The 18,235-nt window shown below is 48.6% G+C and overlaps 1 protein-coding gene across 5 annotated transcripts in view; it reads left to right on the top strand.

The window, feature by feature from the left end:
* Positions 1-18,235, top strand: part of SAMD4A (sterile alpha motif domain containing 4A) — a 98,344-nt gene that overhangs the window by 57,135 nt on the left and 22,974 nt on the right. For all 5 annotated transcript variants that reach the window (XR_010743838.1, XM_066321538.1, XM_066321539.1 and 2 more), the window contains exon 3: positions 3,648-4,169. Coding sequence is in view for 4 of the 5 variants with exons in the window: in XM_066321538.1 (XP_066177635.1) it covers positions 3,648-4,169 (522 nt within the window). In the remaining variant the exon portion in view is untranslated. The remainder of the gene's footprint in view (positions 1-3,647; positions 4,170-18,235) is intronic.

The raw sequence follows: 18,235 nt of genomic DNA on the forward strand, positions 1-18,235 counted from the left end.
CATGCTCAGCTCTCCCCCATATGAGGAGGAGGAGTCCAACCACAGCCACCTGCCTCCCTCATCCTCCTCCTTCTCCTCTCCTGCACCCTGTTTACACCAGGCTCTGCTTTTTCTGTGTGTGTTTTTTGCCTATGTTTAAGTGGCACCAACGTTTTTGAGCAGTGCATTGCAGGCCTTTTTTTTTTAATGATCTTTGATTTCTCAGTTTATCTGAGCTGCTACAAAATCCCAGCTGGTGCCAGGCTGGAGTTTGGCTGTACCAGCCTGAAAGTGCTACTGAACCACCATGAGAGTGATGATAAAATATCGGGGTGTGACATCCCTCTCTGCAGGAGGATGGGAGAAAATAAGACATGTTTTCAGCTCACCAGGCAGCTGACTAAGAGAGAGGGGATAGATAAATCAGATTCATCCCAACAGGAAGCCTTGCCTGGAGCAGAGACATCTGCATATGGAAAATATGGATATGCTCTGGTGGGTCTTGAGTCCTGCTACACTCGTGTATCCTTTACGGCATCACTTATGCTGAGTGTTGCTCTCCCAAATCCCATTTTTTTAGCACCAAAACAACCTCACAGCATTGCCACGGGTACAGGAGCACACCCAGAGTACCAAAAGTCCACTCTGCTGCAATACAGCAATTTCTTCTCCACCAAAGCTGTGCCACGTCGTATCCCTTGCTCCTTTCAGCACAGGGCACGCTGTCGCTGGCTCAGGAAGTGGCTCTGGAGGAGCTCTGTGGAGAAGTAAATACCAGTGCAGAAAGTTCCAGGGAGAGTCGGCAGCATTTCCAGCAAGCCATCTAGTGGCTTCCTGTTAAAACAGTTGCATGCCTTGGAGCTTGGGAAGGTGAATCTGGAGGGGTGAGTGCTGCTCACTACCGCAGTCGTGTCAGGAAACTCATGTCCAGGGTTTATCCTAACTGGGAGAAGGTGCTGCTTTAACAGCCCTGTTCTGGGTCAGGGGTGATGGGAGGCTTGGGTTAGCTGCTGGCTGGCACCATGGGTTATGCAGAATCATAGAATCATGGAATATCCTGAGGTGGAGGGAACACCACAAGGATCCTAGAGTCCAGTTCCTGGGTCACAGAATATCCTGAGCTGGATATTGATTTGCTCTTGTGCCTTCCCAAGTGCAAACCTGATGAATGATCCTACAGATGGAAATCCAGATTTGCATTTCAGTGGTGTGGGTTCAGTTATCCTACCACAAAAACACACAGAGGCTATAGGGATAATTAGTGATTTAGAGCAGCTTCCTCTACAGAATGGATTGAGGACAGCAGACAGGGAGAGAGAATGTAACATTTTGAGGGATATTTTTCAGCATTTCACCTGATGAAGTTTTGGGCAGTGTGTGTTTAAAGCAAGCAGGAGGGGTTATTCTCCACCACATGGTTCAGTTGTGGCTCCTGCAGCACAACCTAAGACAGGGGCTGAAAGTTTGAAGGCTTTACAGAGGGGTTTGGTCAGCACTGGAGGAGAGACTGCCCTGGGGCTGGGAAGTGTCAGTTGGCTGGTGTTGGGTAGGTTTGGTAGATGTTTGGAGTTTGTATCAGCTCTTCAGAGAAACCTCTGATGATGGAGATCTCACAGTGTCCTAGGCCATCCTGCCCTACAGAAGGCAATTTCATCATGTCCAGCCTCATTCATCTTTGCTGCAGTTCAAGTCTCAGAATCATAGAATTGTTTAGGTTGGAAAAGCCCTCCAAGATCATCGAGTTCAACCATTCCCCCAGCACTGCCAAGGCAAACACTGACCCATGTCCCCAAGGGCCACATCCTCATGCTTGTTAAATCCCTCCAGAGGTGGTGACTCCACCATTTCCCTGGGCAGCAGCAGATGTGCAGAGCAGCTTGTCCATGCCAGTATTCACCTCTCAGCCAAGTGTCAGGCTAGCTGGTGCGGCTTTTCTGTGCAGCACAGTATCTGACTGATGTGGTGCTTCCCAAGCCAGGTGTGTGCTCCACAGCTGTTTGTTTCCACCTGCATGCAGATGTTTGCACCTGCTTAATGCAGATGTTCTTTCACATCTCTCCAAGTCTCACAGAAGCACAGAATATCCTGAGCTGGAAGGGGACCCACAAGGATCACTGAGTCCAACTCCTGGCCCTGCACAGGACACTCCAGCAATCCCACCCTGTGCCTGAGAGCACTGAGCATTGTCCAAATTCTCCTGGAACTATGGCAGGCTGGTGCTGTGACCAATCCTGGGGACCCTGGTCAGTGCCCCACCACTCTCTGGTGGGGAAGAACCTTTTCCTGATCTCCAGCCTAAACCTCCCCTGACACACTTCATGCCACCCCTTTGAGTCCTCAACATTGTTTGACCTCTAGTCCTGTTACCTGGAGTGTTTTCCAATCTTTTTAGCACGGTACGTGCGTGCTGATCGTGTTTATCACATCACCCTTATCACCAGTGACATGCTGGGTGCTGTCAGGGCCAGGACAGCTCTCCTTGCCCAGCACATCCTCCCGGTCTGACAGTGAATCAGCACCACCAGCTCCCTCCATATGTTTTTTGGATGAGTTGTGTGCCCACATTAGAGCAGTTTCTCTGTGCTGTGCTGCTGAGGGAGCCATGTGCAGCAGCACTTAATGAATATCAAGATATACAGCACTGCCTGTTCCTCCAGCAATTCACAGGCCAGTTGCTCTGTCGCAGAAGGAAATCAAATTGCTCTTGACAAATGGGTGTCGGCAGTCACTTATCATCTTGTTATCTTCTAAGTGCTTACAAATAGGTTGTTTCATTATTTGTTCCATCAGTTTTCCAGGAGTTCCTGTAAAGTGACCAGTTTGTAATTCCCTGACTTTTCCTTCTGCATATTTAAATATAACCCCTAGGTTTCCTTTTTTTTTTTTTTTTTTTTTTTCCCTGGTCTTCTGAAACCTCTCCTATTTGCTATGATCTAACAGAGGAACAGGAGCTCTGGGGCTGCTTCAGCTGAGTCCTTCTCTCCTTACCCTTGGGGCTGGTGGATGCACCAACACCCTGGTTGGATGATTGTATTCCTGCCGGAAAGCTGCTTCCCTCTGCGGTTCTCACATGTGTTATCTCCTTTGAATCTTGACCTTTTCAATTTTCCAGCCAAGTTCTTTAGAAAGGTTAGCTTTATCCACTGAGTGCTTTTGTGTAGTATTTTCTGTAATCTGCAACAATATGGAAAATTTGGGCCAAATTGTGATTTTGATTAAAATAAGCACAGCAGCAGTAGAGTAGAGTTGGGTGTAGTTTGGTTTTTGTAAGTGATTTTCAGGAGCACCTAGTAACTTTTGGCATTCAGTTTGACGCACTTTACCCTGACAATGGTTTTGAAGAGTGGTGATCCCCTTGCCAGGGAGATGCTCTATGGTGGTTTGAGTGTCTTCTCTGCTGTGAGAGTGGATCAGGAGAAAAGCAAAGCAGGCCCAAACTTAAAGGTATAAAGATAGATTCATTAACAAACACTAAAATAAGTAAATGAAAATATAATGAAACTTCTCAAAACACTTCCCCATGACATGCTCCTGCTGTGGTACCGCACGTGTGGAAATCCCTTCGGTGTGTTGTATTTACCCTGCCAGGGCCTGGTTATTTCTTTATTAGCTCTGTTTTTCAGTTTCTCAATCATCTTCTTTTTTCTCCTCCCCTATTCCTTCCACAGGAATCATTAACCAGTGGCAACAGGAATCCAAGGATAAAGCGATCTCCCTCTTGCTAACCCACCTGCCTTTACTGAAGCCTGGCAACATCGAGGCGAAAGTCGAGTACATGAAACTCTTGCCCAAAATCCTGGCGCACTCCATCGAGCACAACCAGCACATCGAGGAGAGCAGGCAGCTGCTGTCCTACGCCTTGATCCACCCCGCCACCTCCCTGGAGGACAGGAGCGCCCTGGCCATGTGGCTCAACCACCTGGAGGACCGCACGTCGTCGGGCGGCTTCGGCGGGCAGGGCCGCGGCCGCTCGGACTCGGTGGACTACGGGCAGGCTCACTACTATCACCAAAGACAGAATTCCGACGACAAACTCAACGGGTGGCAGAACTCCCGGGACTCCAGCATCAGCGTCAGCGCCTCCAGCTGGCAGGACAAGAACCTGGCCTGCGAGAATGGCCACCTGCCCCTCTACTCCTCCTCCTCCGTCCCCACCACCATCAACACCATCGGCACTAGCACAAGCACCAGTGAGTACCCACGGGAGGATCTGGGGACAGCCTCCCTCATGCCACTAAGAATTGCTGCTTTGGCGTGGTTAGCAGAGGGGCTAAACTCATCTGGGCCATAGAAAACGCCTTTTTTTTTTTTTTTTTTTTTCTTCCCTCACCTGCTTTTTTTTATTTCTTGCTTGCCTTCTTGGGGGTTTTTTTCCCCTCTAGGGCTTCCTTCCTCTAGGTTTTTCTCTTTGGGGTTTCTTTCCCTCTAGTGCTGTGGGATTTTAAAGACCTGGGAGCTGGAGAGGAGGGAAAAACCACAAAGAGTAAGAAAAAGATAGCTTTTTTTAGAGCAAAAATGCGTTACTTGAGGGGAACCCCTTGCATTTTGTGTAGTTTTGTGTAGGTTTACAGTTCATGTTTCAAGTGCGCCTAAAGCGAGCAGGAAGCTGATGCTTCATGTCCAAAAGAGAGCTGGGGGCCTTGAGGCAAGTCCAAAGGTGGGCTGAGGGCTTACTGAGAAGAAATGGGATTGGGACCCTGTTGCTGTTAGGGACACAGAAGAACCACACTCAGCTTGAGAGATGAACAGAGAAAGAGGAAGTTTATTATGATTTGGGGTTTAAATAGGATTTGGGATTTGATCAAGGATTGGGAGATGAGAGGAACACCTCTCTGACTTCAGTGGTCAATTCAGCAGTCCATCACAGACTGGCATGTGAAAACAACCTACTTTGTTTATGTTAAATGCATGAGAGACTCTACTTGAAATATGTAAACAACATCAGAAGGCTAAAGAATTAGGGTGACAGGACCCTGAGTTCAGGCATAAGTTTTGGAAGCAGAACTGGAATCCACCAGCTTCAGGGTATGTAAAAATGTTCCCTTGTATTTGCAGTGCAGAGGTGTGAAGCTGCTGGTGACTGAGGAGTTTAGATGGACAGTCATCAGTGTTTTCCAGGAGAGCTTGGTGGTTCTTCCCCCATGGAGACCTTGCTAGGCTTTGATGGATGGTGCAGAGCCCAACCCAAGGCTTGGAGACATGGAGAGCTCCGTGACTGGAGATGTGTCTAACACTGGTTTTTGTGTGAAGCTGTAGTGCAGCTGTAACTGGTGTTGAAAGCAGCCATTGATACCTGGGAGCCTTCTCTGGAGAGCAGGAGTGCAGCATCTTCTCAGTGGGATTCAGAAGCTCCCCTGCCCACCCATTCGTTCTGTGGAGGGCTGTCACACCTTTTAGTGACTGCCACCATGTCACCTGCAGGGCTGCATGTCCTCCTTCACTCTGGGATATTCAGGAGTCTCTCTTTATTAGCATCTCCCAGAAGTCAGGGATGCAGAAAGCACTTTGGGGAGGAGAGGCTTGCTGTGGCAGCAGCCCTGGTTTCTCTGTCAGAGTGTGGAAAGCCACAATTAAATAGCTAAAAGCTTTAAAATGGTCACTTAAGGCTTCTGGGCTTTTCTCGCTCTCCTGTAAGAAGTGCTTTTTTTTTTTTTTTTTTTTTTTTTTTTTAAGTGGTGTTTCAAATCAAAAGGGGTACAAAACACAGCTCTGGGTTTACTGCAGTAGCACCCTGGTCACTGCCTCTCCTGTGTCCATCCTTGCTGGCATGTGGTGGTTTAGCAGAAGGGTCTCTGCTTCTCCACAGACTCTAAACCATCATTCTCAACCAGTCAGTCCCCTGTCTGTGAATCTGTGGGATTGTGTTATGTTCTGCTTCTCTGAGAGCCAGACCCTGTGTGCTGTGAAGCTGTTCCAGGGTGACTGAGCTGCATGGGGAAGGTCAATAGGGAGGCAGGGTGAGAAAAACCCCAGTAATTTACTTGCAGCCAGTCTGTTAAACCCCTCCGAGCATTATTTTTTGAGGGGGTTTCCATGTGTTTTTTCCATGCCTGGTCGTTCAGAGGCTTTGCACACCATGGAAGCAATGGGAAGAGAGGCTGCAGCAGGGGTCTGGTTCCACATGTCAGGGTCTGGAAGCGGGGAGATGTGGTGGGTGCAGCAGGTTAATCACTGACTGGAATTTCGCAAGATGTGGCCAAAACTTTGCAAGATGCATTAGGTCTTGAAGGACTCTTCCCACAAACCCCTTGGTGGTTTTTTGAGCCTTTCTGTGCTCAGACTTAGCTCTCAGCAGAAGCATTGACCCATCCCTTGGCCATTGTGATCCGCAAGTACTGGCACAAGGTGCCAAAACTGAGGCAACAGCTGAAATACTCAGCAGTGCCTGAGCTGCTGCAGTGTTGTGGTTTTTCCCAAATTCTCCCTTAATTTGGTGTGTTCAGCAGCAACTGGGACAGTAACACCTGCCAACAGCCCTACACTTTACATTTTACTTGAATTTCTACTCAGTCTCTGCCACTTTGCTTGGCTGCATCATCCTCTCCTAGTGATAGTTTAGGCCCACGTGTTAAACTGTTGTAACTCCTGTAGACATATTTTGGTGGCACCATGCTCAGACAACCGTGGGCTGAGCTGGAGGTGACCCAACCACACTTCATGTGTCAGTTCATAAACTTCCTTAACACAATATTTGGCTTGGGTAAAAGCCTAGTAAGTCCACAGATAGATGCTAAAAAATAAACATGGCTGTCAGCCTTTGTCCCAGCCCCTTGCCTCAATCAATATGTTTATTAATCTTTTATTCCAAAGCAAAGCCCTCAACTCCTTAGTGTTTGTTTAGGTCTTAGTGTTGTTATTAGTTTTAAGTTCTCCCTCTTACTCAGAGGTGTTTATCTGTGCAGACACTTTAATCCAGCAACACCCTGCAGGCCACAACCTTCCCTGACCCATCCCTGCAAAGGCACTGCCTTTTCCTGGCACCAAAATGGGGCAAAGTCTTTCCCCGAACAGTGATGTGGTGATCTTGCCTGAGCTACATTCTTCTGGTGCTGTGGCAAAATCAGGTTTAATGCTATCATGGCACAGGGCTTAAATATGGGTGGCTGAAACTCATGTGATGTTTTGCTTTGTGCTGTCCTTGACTCAAGCTAGACTCTGTTTTGAGATTTGGTCCAGGACTGGTTCATCTCCAGCTCTCCCATAACTGCCCTGACAGGGATTAGCCAAGGTTTAGCCAAGGCTTGAGAAGAGGTTGCAGGAGGCTAGTCTGGAGTGTTTTGAAGGAGTCATTCTGGATTTACCACAGTAATGGTGCTCCGGGAGTGGGACCAGTGTCCTAAGTGATGAATTGGGGTCTGGAGTGATCAGAGGATTTGGACTCACCCCAAACAATGAAAGCTGGCCCAGAGAAGCTGTGGCTGTCTCATACTTGGAAGTGTTCAAGGCCAGGCTGGATGAGTCTTCAGTCTGGTCTAGTCGAAGGTGTCTGGCCCATGGCGGGGGGATGGAACCAGATGGGCTTTAAAATCCCTTCCAATCCAAACCACTCTGAGATACTGGGATGTTTTGTGTGGTCCTTTCCATCCACTGCATCAGCAATTCCTGCAAAGCTTGAGATGCAACTTTAACCAAGCTTTAGCATGCTGGGAATGCAGACAGCCTTGGCCTGGGCTCAGGAGCACAGGCAGGGAGGAGGCTGGAGCTGCTCTAGCGTGGGGGACAGGGTGAAGCCTGGAGCCCTGGCTCTGTGGCCAAGCAGCAGTTGCAAAATGTTGGGGTTGCACAACACCTTTGTGATGGAGACAGGGCCTGGAAACTCTGAAAGGAAAGCAGCTTGTTTTCAAAGCTGCCAACAGCTTCTTGCATGGGAGCTCCAGCTCCTTCCCTACCCCTGTGACTGGCTCCACCTGAGATGGTCTGATGGCATGACAAGATTTGTTGTCAAATGGAAGCACAGCTTAGCCCTGTGTTTTCTACGCTCTTGGAAGGGAATCTGTGCAGAGGCAAAGGAGGAACTGTCATTAGCTCTGCTGAGGAGGAGGACTGCAGATACACTGGTCTCATTTGGACCATAAAGCCACAGGTCAGTGAGGGATAGAAACAGTCACAGACCTTGCCAGGGAATATCACACAGAGCAGGAATCCCAGGCATTGGCACTGTGTTCATACTGGAGGGATGTTGTTCTCTTTGGTGTTTCAGTGTCCCTGCACTGCCTGGGTTCCCCTCAGAGAGAACAGAGAGAAACTGGGATCAGCAAAGCTTTTGCCAGTCTGGAGTCACCCTTCCTCTCCTGCACAAATGGGAGAGAAGCCGGGTGCTCAGACCTGCTACACCCTTCCCATGGGAGTCTCTGCCAGAAAACTGGTGGTGTTTGTCTACAAGGAGAAGGAGAAGGAGAGCAAGCAGAGCAAGGGAGGAGGAGAAGTACTCACCTGTACAAATTTCTTGTCCTGAAAAAGAAAAATCTCCAGCTTGTCCTAGAGTTGAAGAGAAATAAATCAGGGTTCTTCCTTTCGTGCACCCCAGCCCAGAATCAAACTGACAGAGGGCAAGGGTTAAACTGGATATTGGGAAGAAATTCCTCTCTGTTAGGATGGCAAGGCACTGGCTGCCCAAAGAAGCTGTGGCTGCCCCATCCTTGGAAGTGTCCAAGGCCAGATTGGACAGGACTTGGAGCAACCTGGGATAGTGGAAGGTGTCCTTGCCCATGGCAAGGGATTGTACTGGATGATCTCTAAGGTCCCTTCCAACCCAACAATTCTGTGATCCTGCCCTACAGGCAGATCTGCAGCTGCTGGACTGTGTGTCAGGACATGTGTGTGTGACATGGCTTAGCAGGATTTTGCCAACTTTTTCTCCAGTTATGGATTCCCCAGTGAGAGGGCAGATGAACATCCTGGAGCTCTCCCCAAGTCAGAGGATTGAGGTGGAACAAAACAACACCAAGGAAGCATTTACCATGAACAGAGTGTGGGTTTCCTGACTCTTCCTCCCCTACCCTGCTGTGCAGCAGCTCACTGCCTACCACTGGAGACAATCCTGTTGCCATACCCAGTACCCAAACTGAGCTGGATAATGGGATTACTGCATGTGTTAACCCACAGGACTACTCTGATCTGTGTTGGGTTGATGGGCAGTTGATGCAAGTTGTTGTCCTCTGTGTAGATTTCAGTAGCAGCTGAAGAGAGGGCATTGTGTGTCCTCAGCCTGAGTTTGCCTCACACATTTCCTCCCATGCAGACTTAGCAAAATGTGTCATGAGAAAATGAAAAAGCCTTAGTGAGGTTACAGCAGTGAAGTAAACAAATGTCCTTTTCTTGCCGGGGGTGGATTAGCTTTTGGAATTGCCTTCAGAAAATTGTTCCTCAGTTGGCCTTGCTGAGACTTGGCACTCTGGCACTCATCCTGCCAGCTGGGACACCTCTCATGTCTGCTTTTCTTCCCTCTAACTGATAGACTGAGAAAAGCGCGTTGGTCTTTATTACACTTGAGCTTCTCAGTGGTGGCAGACAAGGGCATTTGTTGTCTTGTTCATACCCTCTAGTGTCACACACAATGGTCAGGGAACACTTCCAGAAGTTTCACACTTTGTCAGGTTCCCAGTGCTACAAAATCTTGCTAATCCTGTAGCTTGAAATCAGAATTGCTGTATGAGAAGATCAACTGTGAGCAGAGTTATTTGCTGAAATCCATGTACATCAATACAGCAGCAAATAGGACTGTGAGTGAGAACAACATAGAATCATGGAATCACTTATGTTGAGAAAGACCTTTAAGATCATCAAGTCCATCCTTAGTCTTCTACTGTGGCACTGAACAGCAGATACAGATTTTCTGTCCCCTCTATAAATTCAAAGGTCTTTGTTCCTGGGAGACACAGATACTCTGCACACCATCACTCAGCCAGTGAGATGAGTGGTCACCCACCTCATTCTGGAGGCCATCAAGCACTGGAGATGGAAGTGGTGGTGCAGAGCAAGAGCAATGTCCTTTTGAGGTGTCAGCAATGCTGGGAAAGATCTGTTACTGCTCTTGAGTGTGTTTTATAGCCAGTGTCCCTTCCTGTCCTAACCTTGAAACTTCAGGTTAGCTGCCCCTGTTCTTTTGGATTCTCCTCTGAGCCTGTTTGGCACATTCCCTTCACTTCTTTGCTCCCAAAGAATCCCTTTTCTCACTGTGTTTTCGGCTGAGTGACAAAGGTCCATGTGATGCTGAGGTCCCACCTTGAGTCATCTCCACAGGATTTGTAAACTGACACCGAAATTCATCATCCAAGTTTATCTGTTGTCTTCCAAACATCATAACCTGCACTGGAAAGGAAGAAGAGACAGATTCCCAGGGTGACTTAGAGTAACCCATCAACCATTGAAGAACACTCAGCTCAGGATATCTGGAAGGGTCGTTCTCCTGTTCTGTTCCTTCAGGACTTGCAGACCACACGTAGCTCTGCTTGTAGGGATGCCCATCCTTGCAGCCATGAGGCAGGAGTCTCTTGCCATCAGCTGTTGGCTCTCAGGGCATGCAGGTGGCGCTGGGGGATGTGGATGGCTCTGGGAGACATGGATGGCTCAAGTGGGGTTCCAATACCCTTGGCAGGATATGGATGGCTCTGGGAGAGTATGGGTGGCTCAGGGAAGGTATAGATAACTCTGGGGATATGCAGATGGCTCTGTGGGGATGGAGTTAGCAAGGCAAAGCTGATGTTGCCTGAGGCATCGGACAGCACAAGAGACAGAGCAAGGTCCTCACTGCCATGCCCACTCTGCTCTAACATGGGAACAAGTGACAACACGGGGCATAGGTGCAGCCTACAGCTTTTAGGTTGTGCTGACCCTGCTGTAGCAGGGTGTGGAACAAATGAGGGATCCCTGCTTGCCAAGCAGAGTGAGTAGGCAGCAAAGGGAACGTGTTTCCCATGGGTGTGCTCTGGCAAATGGATTTTCACATGGGCAGTGGGATAGATCTTGTTGCTGTATACCTCTGCTTGACCCCTCATCAGCCACAATGCTTGGAGGCAGAGATGTCACCAAAAAGGCAGAAGGGTCTCCAGAAGGAAAGAGGAGAGCAGACCATGAGGCTGGGCTCAGTGATGACTTGCACCAGGTGATGATACCATGGGTGGCTCATAACCATGTGTGGTTTGTACAGACATATGCGAGTGCTCCTAAACAAGCCCTTCTGACACCAAATTATGTTTCCAGGCACTTCAGCAATCTGTGTGCTCTGGGCTGCCTTAGTCCTTGCAAACTGCCCTGTGTGGGTAAGCCATGAAGCAGGTGATGGTTGGTCTGCATGGATGGGGTGGAGGAGAGGGAGCAGGCCAGAGATATGTGGCTGTCCCCAAAGTGGTCATGTCACACATATGTCCTCTGGGATCACACAGTTAGTTCCTCCAGACCTTCTTTATGCAAGGTTTGGTCTCTACTCACACATGGAAACAGCGTGAAGCTGTGTCAGGGGAGGTTTAGGTTGGATATCAGGAAAAGGTTGTTCACCCAGAGGGTGGCTGGGCACTGGAATAGGCTTCCCAGGAAAGTGGTCACAGCCCCAAGCTTGACAGAGGTCAAGAAGTGTTTGGATGCTCTAAGGCACAGGATGGGATTCTTGGGATGTCCTATGCATGGCCAGGACCTGGATTCAGTGATCCTTATGGGTCCCTTCCAACTGTGCATCTTCTGTGATTCTGTGCTCTTGCAGAGCACGGCTCCCAAATTCACATACCCTGCTCATGGAGCGATGCCTCTGCAGCTTCCTGGCTGGAATGAGGCCCCCTAATTTGGGAATCTCTATTCCAGCAGCACCCAGGGATGTTCCCACCCTCTCAGCTTGTGAAATCCCAGTGCAATCAGCAACTGCAGGCGCTCAGGGCAGGGAATGCCTGCCATGGGTTTGCTGTTCATGTGTTGCTTGTCCCTTGACATGCAAGTTGGGGTGAGGAGAGATGGAAGCTTGTGGCTCTGATGCCACCTCCACTTTCCTGACAGCAGTCTCGTGTCCTGAGGATGGATATTAGGAAGCAGCAGCGATAGTTTTGTGTGTATCCTACAGTCCCTGGGATCAGTCACTGTCACCAGTGAATGGCTCTTGTGACCTGGAAGTGGCACAGAAGCTGCCGGGGCAGCTGATCGATGCTCTCCAGGTTGTGCAGCAAAGTCAGACTGCCCCAGTAATTCTCTCAGACCCCTTGGCAGTGTCCTCTCTCTGAGAGGTTTTGTTGGATGGATGGACCCTCCTAGACCTGTGTGTGTTTTTCCAGCCTCCCTGGTGCCTGTTGGATACAGGCAACAGACCACAGCAAGCTGTGGTCACTCCGTGCATGGGAGCTTGGTGCTCTCCCGAGGGAAGCTTTGCTTTTCCTGTCACCCCAGGAGCACTCGTGAGTTCCTGTCTGCACTTTGTATCACCCCTGGAGCCATCAGCAGGCGACTGAGGGCTCCATCTGGGATTCAGGGATGTTCCTCAGCACCTCCACTATTAACTTACATCTGTTAAGGTCCTTTTGAGTAATTCCCTCCTCAAACCTTTTTTGCTTCTCCATGACCTCATCCCAGCACCACCATTCCCCAGCCTTCTCTCAAAGCATCACTAAAATCACATTTGTGATGTTTTCCTGAGAATCTTCATGCAGCGAGAAACCCCTGGAGAGAATCCCCTTCCCGTTGCTCCTCCTTTGAATCTGTGCAACCCCAGGCTTTGGCAAGTAGAGGAATGGAAAGAGATGAGCTCTCCTTCCCTCACCATCACACAGCATCTGCAGACAAATGGCAGGACGGCACAGAGGAGGGATGGAAGTGCTGTGGTTTGGATTCATCTGGAGCGTCTCCAGTCTCCTTCCCCACTGCACTGGGACTTGCTGTGTTCTCCTGACTCAGTAACATGCTGCTGTTTAATTAACTTCTGACTTCTGGTTTAAAGGAGCAGTGCACAAAATAGTTATTTACTTCATTTGGAAATTCTTTTATTTGTTACCATAATTATAGCTTCCTCCCCCTTTTTTTCTTTTATTCTTTTTTTTTTCTTTTTTTTTTTCTTTTTTTTTTTTTTTAATATTTTAATTAGCAGGGGGAGGGAGGGGGAATATTTGCTGCTCTCCTTGTGGTTATCACATCCTTCAAATTACTAAAAGAGGCTGGGATAATAGGTCTGGTGATTATATATAGGCACCATCTGCTCTGTGGCTGCTTCCTATCAAAGTGCAGTTAGGAGAGTGCAAGGAGGATATTTTCTCTCCAGCTATATTAAGACTGTTTCCATCTCGGCTCCAAAGCAAAGCTCTCTGCATGCAAATGGATCAAATGCGCTGTAATCAATGGCTCAGTTTTGGCAGCCTTGAAGCTGGGGTTTTTTTTAAATTTTGTTTTATTTTCCCCTCAAGTTTTGCTGTTCCCATCCGTTATGCAATTTTATTTCAGGCTGGTTGTTCTGCATTTGATGTTTTCTTGTAACCATAGTCCCCCTGTTTGCTGAGCAATGCAGTCTCGTGTTAGCTGGCACAGGGATCTGTGTCATAACTCGAATACGAGGCAATATCTGAGCAATCAGGAATGTTTTGGAGGATGATGAAGGCAGATTTTTAGGATGCATCTGCTGTCGGTATGTAGAGGAGGTGGAAAGCTGAGCTGAGTTAATTTGGAGCAGTAACAGGAAAGAATTAATATTTGGTTTGTGCTACCAGCCGTGGCTGTCCCGTTGCTGCTGGGGATTGTTGGGGAGCATTGCAGGGCTCAGGATTTGGGAGTCATAGAATTTTAGAATTCCAGGCTGATTTGTGTAGGAAGGGACCTTAAAGAACATCCAGTTTCACCCCTGCCATGGGCAGGGACACCCTCCACTATCCCAGATTGCTTCAAGCCCTGTCCAGCCTAGACTGGGACACTCCCAGGGATCCAGGGGCAGCCACAGCTTCTCTGGCCAACCTGTGCCAGGACCTCACCACCCTCAGAGGGAAGAATTTCTTCCCAATATCCAATTTGACCCTGCCCTCTGGCAGTGAGAAGCCATTCCCCCTGTCATGAGGTGTCCCTGATGGGCACCATCTTTTCATCTTTGCGTGTGAGGAACTGGATACTGTGTTTGTTCCGTGGTGGCCTCAGAGACCCAGCAGGCCTCTCTTTTCTCCTGAAGCTGGTAAGATTTTATGCTTCTGAAAGAGAAAGAGGAGAAGGAATAAGACATGGCCAGCCGAGGTGGAAGGGGAAGATGCTTGAGATGGGGTGTGTGAGTTCCCAAGAGGTGGAGGTCAGAGGAAGGTTGAAACACTGAGGAATTTGTCTTGCAGAATTTGTGCCATGGCGCCTACAAGATAGGGGGACTAGGTGGCTTTTTTGAATGAGTGAAAGTGGCTAAAAAGAGGTAAGGGAGGAGAAAATCCAGAATTAGTTGGCAAGGATGGAAAAGGCTGCAGGTCTCTTTCAGTCTGGGTGATGGCTGCAGGACATATATCACGTAAGGTACTCGTTATCCTCATGTATTTTGTCAGCTGAAGACATTCTGCCTCCCTGCTCTGACTCCACAGCTTTTTAATGACTTTAGGGATTATTGGATCCCAGTTTCTTGGGGCAATTCCAGAGGTTTCACATTCACCCCTGTAATTTGACTGGTTTAAGGCCCTTTGTTTCTCACTCCCAGTTTTCCATAGGTTGCACATTGCTGTGTAAAGGATGCACATCTTCCAGGCTGGTCTCCTGAAATGGTTGTAAGTGATGGAGGGGTTTCTCCATCTGGAGTGTAACGTGTAGTGGAAGCTGATGCTGTTGGAAGTCTCAGCAGGGGGGTGCTCCTCAGACCAGGGATTGAAGCAATGGGGAGCCCTGGCTGCTGCTTGAGCAAAGGAAATGTTCTTGAACGTCCTTTCTGGGTGGAGAAGGACTTTGGGAAGGAGAGTTTCTGCATCCCAGTGCTGTTTATCTGGCTTCATTCAAGCAAGGGAGCAAGGGAGGAATTTCTCCCAGGAGCCTATAGCAAAAGCTATTTTCTGGGATAATTAGGGAGGCTTGGTTCAGCACAGCAACATTTGATATTAATGGACCGGGACTCCCCAGGGACAAACACGGGTTTTCTGTGGTTTGTGTATAGATTTAGAAGAAAAAAACGTGTTTATTGTCCTGGACACTGGGGCATTGTGTTTGTCCCAAGAGACTCGTGGTTTAGGGCAGCACCTCCTTGCAACATACCCCTAATCCTCCATCCCCACCCATTCCCACCTCCCTGAGTCACCATTCCATGCATTCTTTTGTCTACGAGTTAAATCCTATTGGATTAGATTAATAGATCCTGGTTGGATCTATTCTGTCTATTCTGTCTTGCTCCCACCTTGCTGGATGCTCTAGTGGGAAGCAAGGACCTTTCAGTACTTAGAAGGGGCTCATAAAGAAGAGGAAAAGGGACTTCTTACATGGGCTGATAGTGATAGGACAAGGGGGAAAGGTTTTAAATTAAAAGAGCTGAGATTTAGATTAATTTTAAGAAGAAATTCTTGGCTGTGAGGGTGGGGAGGCCTGGCACAGGTTACCCAGAGAAGCTGTGGCTGCCCCTGGATCTCTGGAAGTGTTCCAGGCCAGGTTCGATGGGGCTTAGAGCAACCTGGCTCTATTGTGAAAGGTGTCCCTGCCCATGGCAGGGGGTGGAACTGGATGGTTCCTCCCAACCCAAACCATCCCAGGATTCCATGAAGGAGCTTGAAAGCAGCTCCTGAGCTCCTGCTGCTTGGTGAGATAAACTGGGCTTCCTTCCAGAAACACATCTCGCTGGATTACTGGAGCCACCAAGGTCTGAATTTACACATCTTTAGATGCAGCCCCGCTCCTGCTGCCACACAAGTGAGTAAATAACAGCCACAGCAGTTCCTGCTGGAGCCAGACAGCAGGTCCACGTGTGTTTGTGCCATGCAGGGAATTTCAAAACCCCTGTGAGGGTTCCTTCCCTGCTGAGCCTGGATCAGGCCTCGTGTGCACTACTCACAGGGAGCAGCAACAAACGGGTTATTGTTTCTCTGTCCAGTTTCTTGAACAGGAAATTGTGTTTTAAAACACCATTTCTTAAAAGATATTTGCTTGACAGTCTTTTCTGCAGTGTGTGCTTTTTCCCATTTCTCTGCTCGAGGCAGCACTCTGCTTGTAGGGTTTTTCCCCCTGATGCAGGAGTTAATACCACTTATTTCCTAATACCACTATTTTCCTTGTACGCAGTGGCTTCTTGCATTTAGGAGCCTGGATTTTACCCCTTCAGGGGTTATATCAGCCCATGGTTCAGAGGCCAGGACATGGATTATCCAGTTCTTACAAATGTAGTTAAAGTCACAGCCACGGAACACAGGGAGATGAAAGGAAAAAAGGCACAAGGAAGAGGCTCCAAGGGTTAGGGGATGTGGAGCCGAAAAATGTTCCCTCAGGTACTGCCCTGGCCGTGCTGGAGCTGCCTGGGGCAGCGTGGGGAGCGGGTGAATGAGGTGCCCAGGAAGGAGGCTGGGTGCCAGCTGGGCAGTGTGACCCACTGGCAGCTCTTTCCAAGGCAAAAGAACTCTGGAAAAGCCCTGGGCATTGGTGTGCCAGCACGGGGAAGCCTTCCCGGAGGAGAGGATGTGCCGTGACTGGGATAGCAAGGAGGAGGCAGAGGGGAGGACTGAGCTGAACTTGGGGTTTGCTTTGTTTCCCCTCTCCGTGGGGGAGCTTCCAGGCTGCACAAAACCTTGTGTGGATTAAAAATAGCCCCACTTTTTGGGGTCAGGCTGCTGTTCCTGGTACCAGCAGACCAGGAAGGGAGCTGTATGTGATCAGATGCTGCCTGAGGACACACCATAAACAGCTTTGTGGCCAAGAAGTGCCATTTTTAGATTTAAAAAAACCAAAAGAAGGTCCTGAAGAGTTCAGTATGCATCTTGCAGTGCTTTTTCCTTTCTGCAAGCATGAGGAAGGTGTTACTTGGAATTGTAACCGGATGTATGGACCCTGTGCTGGTCCTTTGGGTGTCAGGGGCATGGTGGGGACTGAAGACATTCTGAATACTCCCAATGGTGGGTTTGGTTCTCACTGGAAACTCGGACATGTGTCCTGTGAGACTTCTGCAGCACTCTAAGCCAGATTTCATGAAGGGCAGAGGGAGAGTGAGCACCTTGTCAGTCATTCCACTCTGTGTGGAGGAGGGTCTGCCTGCAAAGCCCAATTCCTCAGCTCTAATTACAGGAATGGGTGGCTTTTCCCTTCTCAGGCTGAAAAAATTTGGCCCAAAACCCTGAGAAACCACAACACAAATGTCTGATGCTGTTCCACAGGGTTCTCAGTGAACAAAAACCCACTTGAGATGAGCCCTTGCCTCCCAAAATAGGCAGCACCTCTTCAAAAGGGAAGAGAGGGGGAGAAAAAAATCCCAAACTCAAGGCTTCAGGGGATGAGAGCACTTGCAGCCTCAGACGTTCTATAGGTCTCTTGTGGTGCCTGCCAGCCCAGCAAGGGTTTGGTCTGAAATAAATCTGGATTTGCCTGGGGAGGGTCCTACAGGGATGTTCCCAGCGTGGTCAGCAGCTGCCTCCTGTGGTGGGGAGCTTTGTTGCCATCACTCCTTCTCCATCCTCAACTTTTTTTTTTTTTAATTTGGGAATATTACTCTGAGCTTGATCCCAGTCTGGAGGTCATGGAGAGGTTCCTTGCAAGGAAACCCAGTCTGTGTGCACCTAAAGGACAGGAAAATATATCTAAACCAGAAGTGGGGCACTCTTACAAGCCATAGAGGATCTGTGTGCCAGCATGGGATGCCCTTTGGAGCCGTGGTTTCCCCTCTTCATTTGCCCAGCTCACAGCATTCAGAGAGGCAGCCATTCCCACCCACCTTCTGGGCGCTTATCTTGCCTCAGAATAACATTTTAGATTTGCCTTTTAAAATTAAAGCTTAATATTTTTGTAGTAAAAGAAAAGAGGCTTGCGTGTAAGATGATAAATTCACACTTGGTTTTCTTCTGCTGAAGTTAAAGCCCACGTGGACCATTTATTTTACCCAGGAGCAGCCCTAGATTCACCTTGGACCATCCAAAAAGCACACAGAATGGTCAAATTCAGGTCAGGACCTACAGTAAACAGATACTTTGGAAATAATTAGCTACATCCTCTTATTTCAAGAAACTGAGGGTGTGACCACGAGAAGCAGCATTAATAAATATTAATAATGAATATGATAAATATGGGCATTTATTACACCCCGGAAAGTAAAAGAGTGGTGCCATCACAGGATTCCCAACATTTTCAGGGCTGATGGAAATGGGTA

The sequence above is a fragment of the Sylvia atricapilla genome, chromosome 6, assembly GCF_009819655.1.
Source record: "Sylvia atricapilla isolate bSylAtr1 chromosome 6, bSylAtr1.pri, whole genome shotgun sequence".
In the NCBI taxonomy this organism is placed as follows: domain Eukaryota; kingdom Metazoa; phylum Chordata; class Aves; order Passeriformes; family Sylviidae; genus Sylvia; species Sylvia atricapilla.